This window comes from Acomys russatus, chromosome 14, assembly GCF_903995435.1.
Source record: "Acomys russatus chromosome 14, mAcoRus1.1, whole genome shotgun sequence".
Classification (NCBI taxonomy): Eukaryota; Metazoa; Chordata; class Mammalia; order Rodentia; family Muridae; genus Acomys; species Acomys russatus.
In genome coordinates this window covers 50,972,562-50,989,554 of record NC_067150.1, presented here as the reverse complement: position 1 = coordinate 50,989,554, position 16,993 = coordinate 50,972,562, and the positions used below count along the sequence as shown (strand labels likewise).

Sequence of the window (16,993 nt, the reverse complement as noted above, 5' to 3'; positions counted from 1 at the left end):
AGGAATGGCTTCAACACTGAACGACATGTACAGTTGCTCCTTGGAGCAGCACTAGGCGGTAAAAATTTCTAAAATGACATCAGTCTTCAGGGATTAAAAACAACTATAAATCCTGTTTTTCTAACAAGTTCATAAACAGTAAGCCCAAATTCCTCTAGTTAAAACCTATGCATCTGTACAGATCTATGAAGAGGTGAGCTATGTACTATATATAAAGACTTCATTGGTGTAACGCAACTTAATCCTTACAGAAGTCCCGAAAGTGTCAGATTTAGACTGGTTCTTTCGTCCTACTGAAGAGACAAAATGAGGAGCAAGCTGTTCGACCTCGTAATGGCACACACCCTCTCCCTCTCTGGGCTTTCACAAGCTTCCCTCTCTTTCCTTTCAGCGGCCAGCCCAAAGGTTCCAAACATGGGTCTCAGTCTGACCCCTTAAAATACACTGGAGTGAATACACTGGACTAAGTTTTTAAAAAAAAAATAAAGAAAGTCAAGTTTTCCTGGAAATTTCTTTCCAACCAAAGAAAGGATCCTGATGGGGGGGGGGGGGGAGGGAGAGAGAGAGAGAGAGAGAACAAGGCTTGCTTGAGAAGTCTTCTAGAGAAGCTACACCAGAGCATGGGGAAATCCAAAACTCTGATGGTAATTTGAAGGGCTGACCAAGAAACCGACTAGGTTAGGAGCATCATGACATTGGAGCTATCTGACTATCTGAAAGCTTGAATGGGGCGGGGGGGGGGGGCGGTTTGAAGCTAGCAAACCCGACTGGAAGTAAGCTCCAAGAGGGTCCTTAGAAAGGCTGGGGGTAGCAATAATTCTTAAGAGATCCAAAGATCTGGGGCGTCGCAATGGATTAGGAAGCAGTAGTGGCCTTGGCTCCCGGGGAGACTGGGATCCGCTCAGACGTAACGGTGTCCAGAGGCCCGGGTCGGAGTCCTAAGAGAGTCTAAGGGGTTCTAAGCGGGAGGTGGAAGGGGGCCAGTGACAGAATCCCCGCGGCCGCTGGTGTCTTGGCCAGTGAAAGGTATGAGGGAGTAGAGATTTGGGAGGTCCGGGGGGGGGGGGAGAATCCGGGCCATACACCAGCGTTCGCGAGGCTTTAGGGGCAGAGCTGCTCGCGGGGCGTCTCCGCCGGGGCGGGGCGGGGCAGCCCTCCGGGAGCCAAAGAGCCGAGCGGGAGACGTGGGCCGGGCCAGGCCGGGCGGCAGGGCCGCTGGGTGCCGGGGCGGGTCTTACCTCGGGCTCCGCCGCGGTGGCCGCCACAGCCCCTTCCTCTTTGGCGGTAGCCGTTTCCCACCCTCGGTTTCCAGGGTTGGGCCGGAGGGAAAACGGCAGAGGCCGACGCCCGCTGGGGTGGGGGGGTCCACGGTTCCGCGAGGGTGGGCCCAGCAGCCTCAGGGTCCCCGCGAGCGGCGTCCGCGCATCCCCCGCCCTGTCAGAGAGACTCCGCCCGGCCTGGGCAGGCACATCCCCCCCCCCCGCCCGCCGCACCCCGCCCAGAGAGCACGCGTTGGAACGGCCGCCTCAACCCCCGGTCTCCGCTTCTGCCCGTGGGACCGGTATCTCCGCCACAGTCCCTCCCGGTCCTGCCGACACTTTCCGCCGGCCACCGCCAACTGCCTCCGCGTCCCCGGTCCGCTTGGGCCCGCGCGCCCCCGATCCCGCTCACGCGGCTCCGCCCCGCGCGACTCGCCGGCAGCAGCCGAGCAGGCGCGCGCGCACTTACCTCCCACGCCCCCCGCAGCCAAGCCCGGGACGGCCCCTCCCGGCCCCGCCTCCGCACGTGACGCCGCTGGGGCGTGCCGCGTGCGCTTGCGCGGACACGCCCCGTTTCCTCCACCTCCGAGTTGGCCCCGCCTTCCCCGCTTCCCTTCCTCACTTTACGGCCGCGCTGAGACCTCCGTATTACGTTTTCTCTCTACTACTACCCGATGGAGACGTCGTAAGGCTGGAGAGGCAAACCTCTGGGTTTGCGACCTTAGGTCTCGCTTTCCGGCCAGCACAGAGATCCCTGAAGGCTGGTTGGGTTTGGTGAGGCCTGAGGAATAGGTAAGAAGCCTCCTCCCTACTTGGGTTTGTCTCAGTTTGTGGAAGCAGTGGGTCGCTTTGCGCGCCACGCAGACTCTATAGCGTACCCGAGCCCCTTTCCCCGTTCTGCGGCTGGATTCTCAGCGCCGCCCCTTTTCCACACACGCACGCCCCTCCCCCCCGTCGTCCCCGCCCCCGTGTCCAAGTATTTCTTTCCATTCATTCCATAGACTTCACTGAATTGTTTCTATGCTGTAAATCCCAGGATATCAGAAGGAAGGGAAATAATCTCAGCTTTTCGAAGCGCTGTGATGTAGGAAACAAAGAATCCTCAATGGTAACACAGTAAAACAACACGGGATGATGTGAACGCAAACTAGAGGTCCGTGATTGCAGAAGCGGACTTCTCCCGGAAGACGTTCAGGCCTGTCGGGAACTTGTATTAGCACATATACTGCTAAGAGTCAGCTTGTCTTGAAAGTAAGATTAAAATGGGGGCCAAGGCCAGTTTCCCCTCCCTCATCCTTCTCTCTTCTCTCCTTTCCCCTGCCCTCACATTCCATCTTTCCCTCCCCTTCCCACTGACGTGGGAGGCAGAGGCAGCTAGATCTCTGTAAATTTGAGGCTAGCCTTGTCTACAAAGTAAGTTCCAGGAAAGCCAGGGCTACATAGAGGGGCCCTATTTAAAGCAACCAATCGGTAAATAAATAAGAGAGAGAGAAAGAGAACAAGAATTGTTCTAGAAACGCAGTGGGCTGTAACGAGTCAGAGAAAAATGGGAGACGCAGAGAATGGGCGGTATAAAAGCATGTGACAGTGACCCAGAAGAATAAAATGCAAGAGAATTGCCATATATACCTAGTAACCATCGTTTAAAGCAACCAGACTGGCAAGTTTGCGGCCAACCTGGAGTACCTGGTAAAATCTTGATCGCAAGGAAAAACTTACAAAAGGAGTGAAAGAGATGAACCAAATGTAGGTGCAAAGGCTGTTTTTAAAGATGACATATTACCTGGGTTGGCTGGCCTGTAATCCCAGCTCCTGGAACAATGAGACAGTTAGATTGCCAAATGGGAAGCCAGTTTGAGGCGATTTAAAAAAAAATGGGGGGTGGGGCGCAGTTGTGATGGAACACATGTTCAATCCCTACCATTTGGGTGCAGAGGCAAACCAGCCTGGTGTGCATAGGGAGTTTCAGGCTAGTGGAGAATACACAGTGAAACCCTGTCTCAAAAAAAAAAAAAAAAATAGAGTAAGGGGGAGGGTGGGAGGTGACATAGAATGTAAGAGCAAATGACTGAAGAGGGTGGGGAAGGGCAGAAAATAACAGCAGTAGAACATGAGCCTGTCCGCTAGATTCACCTGGGATGCTTTTTTTTTTTTAAGTAAAACTATTGCCCTCCCTCCCCCCATAATCTATAGCTCACCACATGACTAATGACAAAGGTAGAGTACCATGAAACGACACAGAAGGGAGTGATGAGAGCTGGGAACAGACAAGAAGTTGAGAATGTTGATTTTTGTAACCTTAAAATTGGAATCCTTTGACCACAAAGAGTGGAAGATGAAATGAGAAGCTTGAGCAGAATATTAAAAGAATTAGAGCCGGGTGTGTTGGCCCACGCCTTTAATCCCAGCACTCGGGAGGCAGAGGCAGGTGGATCGCTGTGAGTTCGAGGCCAGCCTGGTCTACCAAGTGAGTTCAGGACAGCCAAGGCTACACAGAGAAACCCTGTCTCAAAAAAACAAAAACAAAAACAAAAGAAAAAAGAATTAAATAACTGCTCTAGGAACTGAGAAAAGGGAAGCCACTACTGCCTTTCCAGTCAAGACAATTCTGTGAGCCTGGGAGGACAGGGAGGTGCAGGCAGCAAGTTTGTGCCTAGTGCCCCGTGCATGCTCGGCGTTGCTCTACCACCAAACTATGTCCCCAGCCTCTTTCTGCTTTTTGGTGTTACTTTTGATTTTTGCAACGGGCTCACCGCCTTGCCTAGGCATACCTTGAATTTCTCCTGTAGCCTAAGCAGAGCTTAAACTTTCAGATCCTCTCTGCACTGGGCACCAGTTTTACTTCCCACCCCCAACCCTAATCAGATGTGCCTCCGTTACAGGCCCTTCTCTTCCTAGTGACCGCGCCTTTTAAGCTGTATGTCCAGTCTCAGAGCTCAAGAACCATCCCCCAAGACATTCCTGTGCATTGATAATTCTAAGTGTCTTGCTCACTTATTAATTTAAGAACAAGATATAAAAGATGTGTAAAGCACAGCCTTCTTACAGTTGCACAGTATTGGGGGAAACAGGCTTTTAAACAAAGAATACTTCATTTGCCAGAAAAGAGCTGTATGAGATAAACCCCAAGAAAGCATGGCTGCTCTATATTAACTAGAGTCAACCAAAAAAAAAACCTGTCTATCTGCCTCCAGATAAGAATGTTGTCTCATAAGGCTAGAGCATACAGTGAAGAGTAGGGGTGGGGAAAAGATGAAGGTGATAAAAATGTGTTAACATTTTATGAGGAGCCTTGAATCCCATGTTACAATACTTACCTACTTTAAGCAATGTATAAATATAAATGGAAAATATCTCTTAACCCCTTACAGTCTAGATCCCTTTGGCAGTTTGGTCTGTCAATCTGACCTCAGAAAATTGACTTAAATGCATACAGTAGAATGTATAGAAGTAAGACAGCAATGTGAAGTAGTTAAGCACCTTAAAATATGTAGTTAGTTACAGATGGGCTTCTTTATGCATTAAGTAGCATGTAGCAACAGGCCTAATTATATAATGTCAAAGAAGTAATGAGTATAAATTATATTGAGATACCTGCAACAACTTTAATATGATGTGAAAATGTCAGATTTTTAGTGACAAAAACAGACTGCTAATACTACCGCGATTGCCTACAATTATTGAAGAAAATGCTAAATTTGAGCCCGGATGAATTGAAAATAAAGGGTTTTTTGTTTTGTTTTTACCCAGACCATGGTCTTTGAACCCTTAAGTTTTAATCACCTCTCTTCTATGAATCCCCAGTTTCAAAATACCCTAGTGTAATAGTTTTAAGCAAGAATATGAAACATTAGATCTGAGATTGGAAAGATGATAGGTTGAAGTGAGTATAGGAAACCGATAACTTTTCTGTTCCCTAATAGCCAGAACCCTCATTAGCAATAACCCTTTGGGTGCATATATGCAACTGCAATTCTAGAAAATAATTCAGGAAGGTAACTGGAGATACTGTTGTAATTATGTATGCCAAGCTGTAACGTTGCTTCATCTGGAAGATAATGAGATGGTAAAGTCTGAAAGAATATGATTACAGTTCTATTTGAAAAAAATTAATGCAGAATAATCCCTAGGTCAAAAGGGGCAGATAGAGCTGGGTGTGGTGGCTCCGGCACTGAGGAAGCAAAGACAGTAGGAGGTCTACATTCCAGGCCAGCCTGATCTACAAAGCAAGTTGAAGGCAGCCAGGGATGAATGTCAGGGCCCTGTCTGGGTAGGAGTTGCGTGGAAATGAAGGAACTAGCTTATGAACTAATTCTGAAAAGTCGAATTGACACTTGCAGCTCAATAGAGTATTGACCGTTTTGGGTTTTTGTTTGTTTGTTTCTTTTTCTTTTTCTTTTTTTCCAAGACGGTTTCTCTGTGTAGCCTTGGGTGTCCTGGAGTCTCTTTGTAGCCCAGGTTGGATCCCAGGGGTGTGCCCCCATGCCTGGCTTGAATATCATGTGTATTTTCAGCACTAAGACGGTAAAGTTGCAGGATCCCAGAGAGCTTAAGGCTGGCCCAGGCTACACAGTAAGACTCTGTCTCAAACAAACAAAAACCAGATAGGAAGAAGGAAGGAAGGAAAGAAACAAAACAAAACCTAGATTGGAAAAAAGGACATCCCCAGTATAGATCAGCCCGTATCTCCTATGGCCTGGCCTTCAGTCTGACTAGTTCTTCAGTATTGTTGGTGCTGCTGTGGAGCGGTGACCTGACCACGCGCTCCAAGGCATCACAGCTTTGTGGTCACACTGCATCTGTACATGTTGCTCATTTTGGACTTGACGTCAGGACGCCTGTTTGTTGTGTGCAGCCATACCCTCCACAGACCAGATCTCATCTGATTTCAGAAGCGAAGCAGGGTCAAACCTGGTCATTACTCAGATGGGGGAACACTTCTCCTCTTGCCAATCCTTTCAACCCCTAAAATGAATAAAACTCTAACAAAAAGATCCTCGAGGCCCAGACAACCTATCTCCTTCAGACACCATTCAGTGTACCAACTTGGTGCTCAAATCCCAGTGAGTGCCCAAATAATGTGCTTCTTAAGTGTAGCCAAAACGTGAATGTAGGGTTTCAGTGCCACTAGTCAGAATGAGCAGAGTTCCTGAGCGGCCAAAGCCAGGTTCTGTGAGAGGTGATCTTCTTTATGTAAGTAGCCTGCGTTGACTTTCTGTTCAATACAAACTAAGAACTCAAGCTCTGTAGGGTGAGGTCCCGCTCTCTGTCCCCTTTGTGGGGCGGGAGGAGTGAGAACAAGACTATCTGACATTGTAAATAACACTAAAAGCTAGTGAAGCTTTTTAAGAATTTTATTACAGAAAATCTCCATACAGACCTTTCTTTAACTTCCAATTAAATGACTACCTCTTCCATAATTATCTGTTATAAAGGTACTGTATCATACTCTGGACACTGAGAAACCCTCAGTTGTCTCAATTATAGCTATTATCTTGAGAATCTGCATTATAGGTTCAAAACTTTTAGTCCTACCTTCTCTGATGGCCAATGAATAAAAGCCTCTCAGCGTGCTCTGATAAACGCAGTTCCTCCAAATCAGAGGCGTGGAGACCTCTAGCCTTACCTCCTTTTCTCACCAAAAAAGAAAAAAGAAAAAAAAATTGTTGTTCTGTATTGGTAGGTTTTTTGAGACAGGGTTTCTCTGTAGCCTTGGCTGTTCTGGAACTCACTCTGTAGACCAGGCTAGCCTAGAACTCACAAAGATCCACCTGCCTTTGTCTCCCTTGGAGTGCTGCCACTGTGCCTGGTCTTGCCCCTGTTTTCTAACACCATTCTCTTCAGTGATGAAAAGTGAAAGTCTTCTGGTGTTTTCTTTTTCTTTCTTTCTTTCTTTCTTTTTTTGTTTTGTTTTGTTTTGTTTTGTTTTTTGTTTTTTTGTTTGTTTGTTTGTTTTGTTTGGTATGGTTTTGGTTTTGGTTCCTTTTGTTTTTTCAAGACAAGTTTTCTCTGTAGCCTTGGCTGTCCTGGACTCGCTTTGTAGACCAGGCTGGCCTCAAACTCACAGTGATCTGCCTATTTCTGCCTCCTAAATTCTGGGATTAAAGGCTTGGGCCACCATTGCCCGGCTTTCTTTCTTTTTTTTTTTTTTTTTTCCTTTCTTTTTGGGTTTTTTGTTTGTTTCGAGACAAAGTTTCTCTGTGTAGCCTTGGCTGTCCTCGACTCACTTTGTAGACCAGGCTGGCCTCGAACTCACAGCGACCCGCCTGCCTCTGCCTCCCGAGTGCTGGGATTAAAGGCCTGTGTCACCACACCTGGCTCTGGTGTTTTCTTAATTTTATTTGTTGTTTATTGAATCTTTATAACTCAGATCTCTTTTTCAAATTTCTGACTTTTCATTTTTCTGTTTTAGGAACTATTTTCTTATGGACATTGCAGATACATAATTTTATATATACCAGATATTTTCTGTCTTTGTCACTTGATTTGAAGATTAATTTTGGCTACATTTTTATTTTTTGCAAGTATTTCTGTCATTCTCGTGCTTTATGCTCTTGAATTTTGTTTTACTTATATAAGAAGGCCTCTTCTACAAGAATAAGATTATTTACTGTTGTATTGGTTTGAATGAGAATTGTCCCCCAGAGACTCATATATTTGAATACTTGGTCCCCTGTTGGTAAAACTGTTTGGGAAGAGTTAGAAAATGTGGCCCCATTGGGGCAGGTGTGCATTCAGGGTAGGCTTTGAGGTCTAAGAAGCCAATTCTGTTGCCTGTTCACTCTCTCTCTCTCTGCCTGTGGTTGTGTGTCAGCTCTCAGCTGCTGCTCCAGCACTGTGCTGCTCAGCCTGCTGCCGTGCTCCCTGCCATGACAGTCGTGGACTTTGATGCTCTTAAACTATACCCTAAATTAATTCTGCTCATAGCATCTCATCACAGCAAATAAAAGGTGACTAAGATAAGTAATACTTTTAGAACATTGGGGTTCTCTGTGTAGCCCTGGCTGGACTCGCTTTGTAGACCAGGCTGGCCTTGAACTCACAGAGATCCGCCTGCCTCTGCCTCCTGAGTGCTGGGAATAAAGATGTACACCACCTTTTTTCCCCCCCAGTTGAAACTTTTTAAGAAGTTTTTTGGGAGCTAATGAGTCCCCATAAACCCCAGCTAGAGCTGAACTCATGACCCTCCTGCCTGGGCATCCGCGGTGCTAGAATTATAGGCATATGCTGCCACGCCCAGCAGCTGCAGAACTTATATTTAGTCATTTAAAGTCCAATTTTATCTTCTTTGTCACCCTTACAGACCAGTTTACATTCTCAAGCTGATTAAGAATTCGACTTGGGCTGGAGAGAGGGCTCAGTAAGGCATCTGCCACAGAAACACAAACACTTGAGTTCAAATCCCCAGCAGCAATGTAACACAGCAGGAATGGTGGTGTACACTGTAGTCCACCATTTGGTAAAAAGTCAACAGCATCTCTAGTTCTTGCTAGCCAGCCAATCTGTCAGCGAGCTCCAGGTTCACTTTCCTTTTTTTTTTTACATTTTTTTATTAGTTTATTCATATTACATCTCGATTGTTAGCCCTTCCCCTATTTCCTCCCATTCCTCCCTCCCTCCCACTTTCCCCTTCTCCCCTCCCCTATGTCTGTGATTGAGGGAGACCTCCTCCCCCTATATATGCTCTTAGAATATCAAGTCTCTTCTTGGTAACTAAAAATATGGAACGCTTCACGAATTTGCATGTCATCCTTGCGCAGGGGCCATGCTAATCTTCTCTATCGTTCCAATTTTAGTATATGTGCTGCCGAAGCGAGCACCAGGTTCACTTTCTCAAAAACAGGTGGCAAGCCATTGAGGCAAACACCCAGCATTGACCTCTGTCCTCTGCCTACACATACACACATACACACACACACACACCCAGACATGAACAACACACACACAAACACTAATATATACCACACACAAAAAAGTTGTCTTACTGCTTAATCTTACTGTCTTAAATGTAATTGTTCTTGCATTTATTTTTTATATTCTAAGAAGCCTATAACTACATAAAATGGCTACATAAAATTAATTTACATTGCTAAACAGTCTAGGCTTAACCCTTGAATTCTCTATAATATAGGCAAGCCTTTAATTTACCTCTAGCCCCAGTTAACAAGCATCAGAGATTATAGGTCTGGACCACCAGGCCTAAACTGGCCCATGGTATGTTAGCTATTGATAGCTATTTCTAGTTATGAAACAGCAAATGCAAAGCCTTAGTTGTAGAATAAATTCCAAAGGATCGTCTGGACTATATCCCGGGGCCAAAGCATAACCAAGGGACAGGCAAGATGGCTCAGTAGATAGAACCACTGCCTCCAAGCCTGACCGAGTTTAATCCCCGAGTCTCATTTGATGGAAAGGAGAAACCAACTACCAAAAGTTGTCTTCCTCTGGCTTCCACATGCATGCTGTGATATGTATAACCCCAAACACACACTAAGGAATGAATAGAATTTTAAATGTTTTTAAATAAGAGTGAGGCTAGACATGGTGGTGCATGCCTTTAATCCCCGCACTCAGACAGGCAGATCTCTCAGTTCAGAGGCAGCCTGGTCTACAGAGTGAGTTCCAGGACAAGCAGGGCTGTTACACAGAAAAACCCTGTCTCAGGGCAAAAAAAAAAAAAACAAAAACAAAAACAAAAAACAGCCAAACAAAAAAAATTTTTTTTTCCTTTCAATGATTTTGAGTTTCTAAGAAATTTTAAAAATAGATTTCTTTATTTTACTGAGGTAAAATATCCACTTATTAAATCTCTCCAGTTTGTGAGGCATTAAAATATGTGAATGAATAAAATCTAATCTCTGTCCTTGAGAGTTAATGTAGAACTTGATGATAATTTTTACCTAACACCTTATGCAAATCTCCAATGGCTTAGGCTTCCATTAAGAGAAAATATCTAACTAGGGGAAAAGGAAACCAAAAATAAAAAGCTTGAGGCTTTTGGTTTGGGTTGGTTTTGGAAACAGGGTTTCTCTGTGTAGCCCTAGGTGTCCTGAAACTACTCTGTAGACCAAGCTGGCCTCAAACTCAAGAGATGTGCCTGCCTTTGCCTCCTGAGTGCTGGGATTAAAGACGTGCAACCTGGCTAAACCTAATCTTCCTGTTTGTTTGTTTTTGTTTTTTAAGACAGGGTTTCTCTGTGTAGCCTTGGCTGTCCTGGACTCACTTTGTAGACCAGGCTGGCCTCGAACTCACAGCATCAGCCTGTCTCTGCCTCTGCCTTTAAACCCAAGTGCTGGCTGGGTTTAAAGGCATGAGCCACCATGCCCAGCTTAGATATAATCTTCTAATACTTGCAAACATCAAATTATTTTCAAATGTTATTTTTTAAATATCTTCTCATCCTCTGATTATAAAAAATTTAATGGCATAATTGATATCTAGGAATACCTTACATTATAATTTTTGTCTTACTTATTTCTTCATTTTGCACTGTCAACTACCCTATGATAAAAGTTGTGTATCAATAGTTTCACTTTACAGAAGAGGAAATTGTGGCTTAATAAAAGTGATTTATGTATGATTACACAGCTGATAGATTACAGAACCCAATCTTTAAGTGTTTATGTTGAAAGTTTAGAGTTTACTTTTTGTTTTATTCTTGGCTAGAATAGTTTGGCGTAAGCCTAGTTTTGTTGTATTTTCATTAGAATTCAGGGAGTTGAACTATCACAGTCATTCTGTATGAAATCAAGTCAATCTTTGCTCTACATACTTGATTTTTAACAAAAGTGTGTGTGTGTGTCTGAGTGTGTGTGCACAGGTGCAGAGAAGTACGCATCAGATCCCTAGAGTTAAGGACACGTGTGAGCTTCCTAGTGTGTGTGCTGGGAGCTGCACTCCAGGCCTCCGTAGAGCAGTAAGTGCTCCAAAGTGCTGAATCATCTTTCCATCCTTCATACTGGGTGTCTTAAACTCAGATAAAACACAAAACTTTCCCCCGTTTTTTGGTGCTGGGGATCAGACACATGCTAGGCAAATGCTATGCTATTGAGCTAATCCCCAGACCACAAAAACTATTTGAATAAAATACAAGCTTCACTGGGTATGTCTGTTCACTGAGGAGACTCAGGCAGGAAGATCAGCTTAAGTTTGGGACCATCTTAGGCTACATGAAACTTTGCCTCAACAAACCAATAAGGTAGTAAATAAATAGAAAAACTGCCTTTAACTGTGAAGGGACAGTGGGAATCGATGGAGGGTAGACAGATGCAGCTTAGAGGATTATTAGATGGTAAGTGGTGACCGACTGAACACCATGTGAAGTCTTGTAGTCACTTCCTCCACGGTGAAGCACACTGTCTATTTGAGTACTTTTCTTACAGGCTTATTTATAACCCTAACTGGCTATTTAGATGGGGGTCGTAGAGAGCTAACAGACAGCTCAGGTGTTTGCCAAGTTGTGCATCCTGCCATTCGCCCCTATGCTGTAGTTATTGATGTTATAAAGCAGCGGTGCTCAACCTTCCTAATGCTACAACCCTTTAAACAGCTCCTCTTGTTGTGGGGACCCCAACCATAAAAGTATTTTCATGCTACTTCACAACTGTAATTTTGCTACTGTTATGAATTGTAATAATACCTGATATGCAGGATATCTGATAAACCAAAGGAGCTGCAACCCACAGGTTGAGAACTGCTGATGTAAAAAGAGCCATGTGTCCAGGAAGCCTGGCTTGACGCATGTAACTAGCCACTCCCCTTTACAGTAAGATATCTTTATATCAAGTCCAAGTACTTAGCCTCTATAAGTTGTACTTGACAAACTGACCAGTATCCTTTGTTGTCAGGCTTAATGTTAAAAGGATCATTTTTTTTTTACAATCTTATTTGAACTTTTACATCTGTCATAAAGATGGTGTGGAACAGACAAATTATGGTATAACGTTTTCTTTTATGAAAGTAAAGCCTGAAGTAGCAGCTCATGCTAATAATCCCAACTCTCGGGCAGCTGAGGCAGGGTGACTGTGAGTTTGCAGCCAACATGGGCTGCATAGCAAGTTCCAGGCCATGCTGGGTTACAGTGTTAGACCCTGTCTCAAAACACATAACAAAACTATTAGATGTTAATAAAAAAAATGCTGTTACTAGCCAAACAGCCAGGCAGTGGCGGTACATCCTTTAGTCCCAGCACTTGGGAGTCAGAGGCAGGCAGATCAATGTGAGTTCAAGGCCAGCCTGGTCTACAAAGTGAATCCAGGACAGCCAAGGCTACACAGAGAAACCCAGTCTCAAAAAAAAGTTAAAAATTTAAAAAATAAAAAATAAAAAAAGAACAAAGATAAAACAAACAAACAAAAAAGAATGTTGTTACCTTATGGACGTTGTGAATATTTAACTCTCTAGTTAGCTGCCAAGAAGCTTAGAGCCAACTTTGAAGCTCATCCGTAACCAATGTGCTCTATGCCTCGTTAACTCTACTCCTGACTCCAGTTTGTCTGAACTCTAGTTATTCTTTCTTCTTCTTCTTCTTCCTTCTCTCCCCCCCGCCCCCAGTTAGCTTGTTTTGTTTTGTTTTGTTGGTTTTGGTTTTTGGAGACAGGGTTTCTCTGTGTAGCCTTAGCTACTTCCTTTGTAGACCAGGCTGGCCTCAAATTCACAGCAATCTAATCCACCTGCCTTCCAAGGGCTGGGATTAAAGGCGTGTACCTGATGCTGTTAATCTCTTTTAATAAACACTTATTTTGTACTTGAAAGGCCAATGAAGGAGGGCTGCCATAAATATCAGGCCACCCTGATCTACGTAGCAAGTTTCAGACCAGCCAGGGTTACTTTTGAGAAGTTGTCTCAAGAATTCTTTTTTTCCGAGACAGGGTTTCTCTGTGTAGCCTTGGCTGTCCTGAACTCACTTTGTAGACTAGGCTGGCCTCGAACTCACATTGATCTGCCTTGGCTAATGCCTTGGCTAATCACAGGCATGTTAATCCTTGAGACACCTTGTCTGGGTTTCCTCTAGGTTCGCCAACCTGCTACTTAAACAAGTGAACGTGAACGGTGTTTGTCTCCTGCCCTCGTTTGCTATGATTGGTTTGTAATGCTAGTTGGATTTTCTGGTTGTATCCATGGTGTCATCTAGTTGATAGCATGACTGTTATGTGTACTACTGTTTTAACTCTTTTAAGTTCTGGGCTTATTTGATGCACGCCTTTAATCCCAGCACTCAAGAAGCAGAGGCAGAGGCAAATTGATTTGAGTTCAAAGCAGGCCTAGTCTACATAGTGAGAGCCTGTCTCAAATAAGTAAACTCTCTGATGATCTTTTTTGTTTTATTTTTGTTTTTGTTTTTCAAGACAGGGTTTCTCTGTGTAGCTTTGGCTGTCCTGGACTCACTTTGGAGACCAGGCTGTCCTGGAGCTCACAGAGATCCGCCTGCCTCTGCCTCCTGAGTGCTGAGGTTACCAGCGTCTGCCACTATGCCCGGCTAATTACATACTCTTTATCCCATCCCTTGAAATGTAAAGATGTGAAATAAGCAAAAGCATCACTCATGCATAAAGCTGGGCAGGGTTAGGAAAGGCTCACATTTGGTTTCTGTTCTTGACATTCCCACATTTTTTTTATTTTTTTATTTTTCTTATTTTTGGTTTTTTGAGACAGGGTTTCTCTGTGCAGCCTTGGCTGTCCTAGACTTGCTTTGTAGACCAGGCTGGCCTTGAACTCGCAGTGATCCGCCTGCCTCTGCCTCCCAAGTGCTGGGATTAAAGGCATCCGCCACCACCACCCAGCCATTCCCACACTTTTTAACTGCAGCCATCACCAATGTCACTTTCTATTATGAAAGGAAGAATAAAGATTTTATCTTACCTGTTTAAAGTTACTGTGATGAAACTATTTCCTTTGGCAATTATAACCATTTTTTTCTTCAGGACTCTTTGAATTCATTGTTAATCTAAAAGTAATTTGTTGTTGGTATCGTGTGTATTGAGGCAGAATCTATGTTTGATGCTGTTATCTAGACAGTAGACCTCAGTCAGACTCTCTCTGTTGCTAAAGCAACCATGAACTCCTGAGCCTCCTGCCTCTCCTTCCTAAATGTAGGGATTACAGGCATGCACCGCCACACCTGGCTATGCATGTTTATTAGAGTTAAAATGTGTTTACTTCTGTGGAATGTTGGTAAAAACGTCAGCTATAATTTTAACCAATCTTTACATTTAAATATAATATTAAAATTCTATATTGTCTTTGAAATTTTTCATTTTCATTCTGTGTTCACATCCAGTATATAAGCTAAAGTTTCTTCAGTGTGCTTTTGCTTGTTTTGTTTTGTTATTTATTTGGTTTGGTTTTTCAAAACAGTTTCTGTGTATCCCTGGCTGTCCTGGAACTTGATTTGTAAACAAACCAGGCTGGCCTCAAACTCAGAGTGCTGGGGTTACCTGGCTTTAGTGTTTTATGATGTCAGCATTGGTGGAAATTATCGATTAAAAACTTTATAATTATACATCATATTTCCCACAATCCTGTAAGAGTTGTACTGTTTATAACCCAGTGTCATGCTCCACAATAAATACTGTCTTCTGACTCTCCTTCAGCTTCTGCAGTTTCTGAGAAGCCCTGCTCAACACAGGATGGACCCTGTGGTCTTGAGTTACATGGACAGTCTACTGAGACAGTCAGACGTCTCACTATTGGACCCTCCAAGCTGGCTCAATGACCATATTATTGGGTTTGCCTTTGAATACTTTGCTAATAGTCAGTTTCATGATTGCTCGGACCATGTGTGCTTCATCAGCCCTGAAGTCACCCAGTTCATTAAGTGCACCAGCAGCCCTGCAGAGATTGCCATGTTTCTTGAACCCCTGGATCTTCCCCACAAAAGAGTTGTATTTTTAGCCATCAATGATAATTCCAACCAGGCAGCTGGAGGTACCCACTGGAGTTTGTTGGTTTATCTCCAGGATAAAAATAGCTTCTTTCATTATGATTCCCATAGCAGAAGCAACTCAATCCATGCAAAGCAGGTAGCAGGGAAACTGAAGGCGTTCTTAGGGAGCAAAGGGGACAAACTGGCCTTTGTGGAAGAGAAAGCGCCAGCTCAGCAGAACAGCTATGACTGTGGGATGTACGTGATATGTAACACTGAGGCCTTGTGTCAGAGCCTCTTTAGACGGCAGCCGGAGTCCCCACTGCAGCTGCTCACCCCGCCTTACATCACAAAGAAGAGGGGAGAATGGAAAGATCTAATTGCCAGACTTGCTAAAAAAAAAACAGCAGCTACTGAAGACCGCTTGTGATGCTTGAGGTCTCCTCTTTCCGCCTTTCCCTGTGGTGGCAGCCTCAGTGCCTGAGGGAAAAACACTAGTAGATGAAAGTTTACTTTCCCTGCTGCTTTGTTATTTTGAAAGAATGTCATCCTCTGCATTATCTGAATGGGAAGTTTCACTTTAGCCCTGAGGAGAGCAGTGTGTTCTGGGAAACGTCTTGACCTTCTCTACCAACCCCTTTTTAAAAACCACTCGTTACACAGTGTCTCTCTTCCTCATTGGCTTATCCCAAAGAAGAAGCGATGTAATAAAGCAAACCAATAACATGAAATCTAAAGACATGTGTGAAGAAAACAGCAGAAGAACCAAAATCTTGTAGCACAGCCATGGTGAGAGGTGTCTGACTGGAAATGGATTCTGACCTAACTCCATTTATGGCCTTTGTATCATAAAAACTAGGTGTTCTCTCATGCAAAGGCTTTCCCATCTGCAAGTATTTAATAAAGATGATTTTAGCTCATCTTCATCTGATGATGCTTTCAGAAATGTTTAAAGCGAGTCCAAGACAGCCAGGCAGAGCTGTTGTTACACGGAGAAATGCTGTCTCGGAAAAAAGAAAAGAAACAGAAAGAAAGAAATGCTTTAAGAAAGGGGAAACTTCATTAAAATAAGTGGCTGTGGGCTGGGGACATAACATTGAGGTAAAGTGCCTGATGTGGTGTGCCAGAAGCCCTGGTCTCAATTCCAACTTGCAGTTAAAAAACAAAAACAAAAAACCCACTGGGGTGTGCTGTGTCTCTTGGTCTGCTCAGTGGTTGGGTAAATCAGCCACTCTAAGATTGATAATGACTTTTTCTTTAAGTGCGCGCATATTCCCTCATGATATCTACCATGCTTTGTTCTAAAGCTCACAGATGATAGCTAACCAAGACTCGCTGTTACTTCAGACATGTTTCTCCTTTTGGTAGTGTAGCTTTTACGCTAATCTGGAGGAACTGTTTTCAGTATGGCATGGTAATCTCCAGACTATCAGTGATCTGAAACAGAGGCAGTTTATTTTTTAAATATAAAGGAAGAAAATTCACTTTTCTCAAACTTAATTCATAATGTAGACACTATAATTTTAAATGTGGAACCAAGGCTAAAAGGAAATACTGTCCCCACAGAGCTATTGATAAAGTTTTTTTTTTTTTAAGTGATCACAAATAATTTACACAAAAAGTTGGACACATACATTGATTAGTTCCCTGGTGACAATTCGTAATGCACATGGGATGTAAAAACCACAGCTGTGATTCACCCACTGAAACCGACTCCAGCTACTTCTCCACTCTCACCCTGACCCCAGCCTTCATGACCCAAAATGACCGCTCCAGTCAGCAGCCACGGAGCTAGTTACTCAGTTCCCTGGAGCCAGGAAGGGGAAGATGGTAAAAGTGTAAAAGCACAGGCTGCATGAGCTGGTTTCGG

At 44.1% G+C, this 16,993-nt stretch overlaps 2 protein-coding genes and 1 non-coding gene across 3 annotated transcripts in view; 1 reads left to right on the top strand and 2 right to left on the bottom strand.

The window, feature by feature from the left end:
• The window catches only part of Myo9a (myosin IXA), a 171,134-nt gene extending 169,688 nt beyond the window's left edge, over nt 1-1,446 (bottom strand). Inside the window, exon 1 of the mRNA XM_051156589.1 lies at nt 1,239-1,446. The gene's annotated coding sequence lies outside the window, so the exon portion shown is untranslated. The remainder of the gene's footprint in view (nt 1-1,238) is intronic.
• A 474-nt stretch (nt 1,447-1,920) lies between these two features.
• Nucleotides 1,921-16,328, top strand: Senp8 (SUMO peptidase family member, NEDD8 specific). Its single transcript, XM_051156588.1, has 2 exons — nt 1,921-2,051; nt 14,852-16,328. Exon 2 carries the CDS (start codon nt 14,888-14,890, stop codon nt 15,551-15,553), a length of 666 nt encoding a protein of 221 aa, XP_051012545.1. The 5' UTR covers nt 1,921-2,051; nt 14,852-14,887; the 3' UTR covers nt 15,554-16,328.
• LOC127198848 (U6 spliceosomal RNA) lies at nt 8,975-9,079 on the bottom strand. The gene has a single exon (XR_007831886.1). It is a non-coding gene; the product is annotated as a U6 spliceosomal RNA (small nuclear RNA).
• Nucleotides 16,329-16,993: the final 665 nt, after the last annotated feature.

Coding starts and splice junctions, on each gene's coding strand:
- Senp8 (XM_051156588.1), top strand. CDS start 14,888: ATGGACCCTGTGGTCTTGAGTTACATGGACAGTCTACTGAGACAGTCA.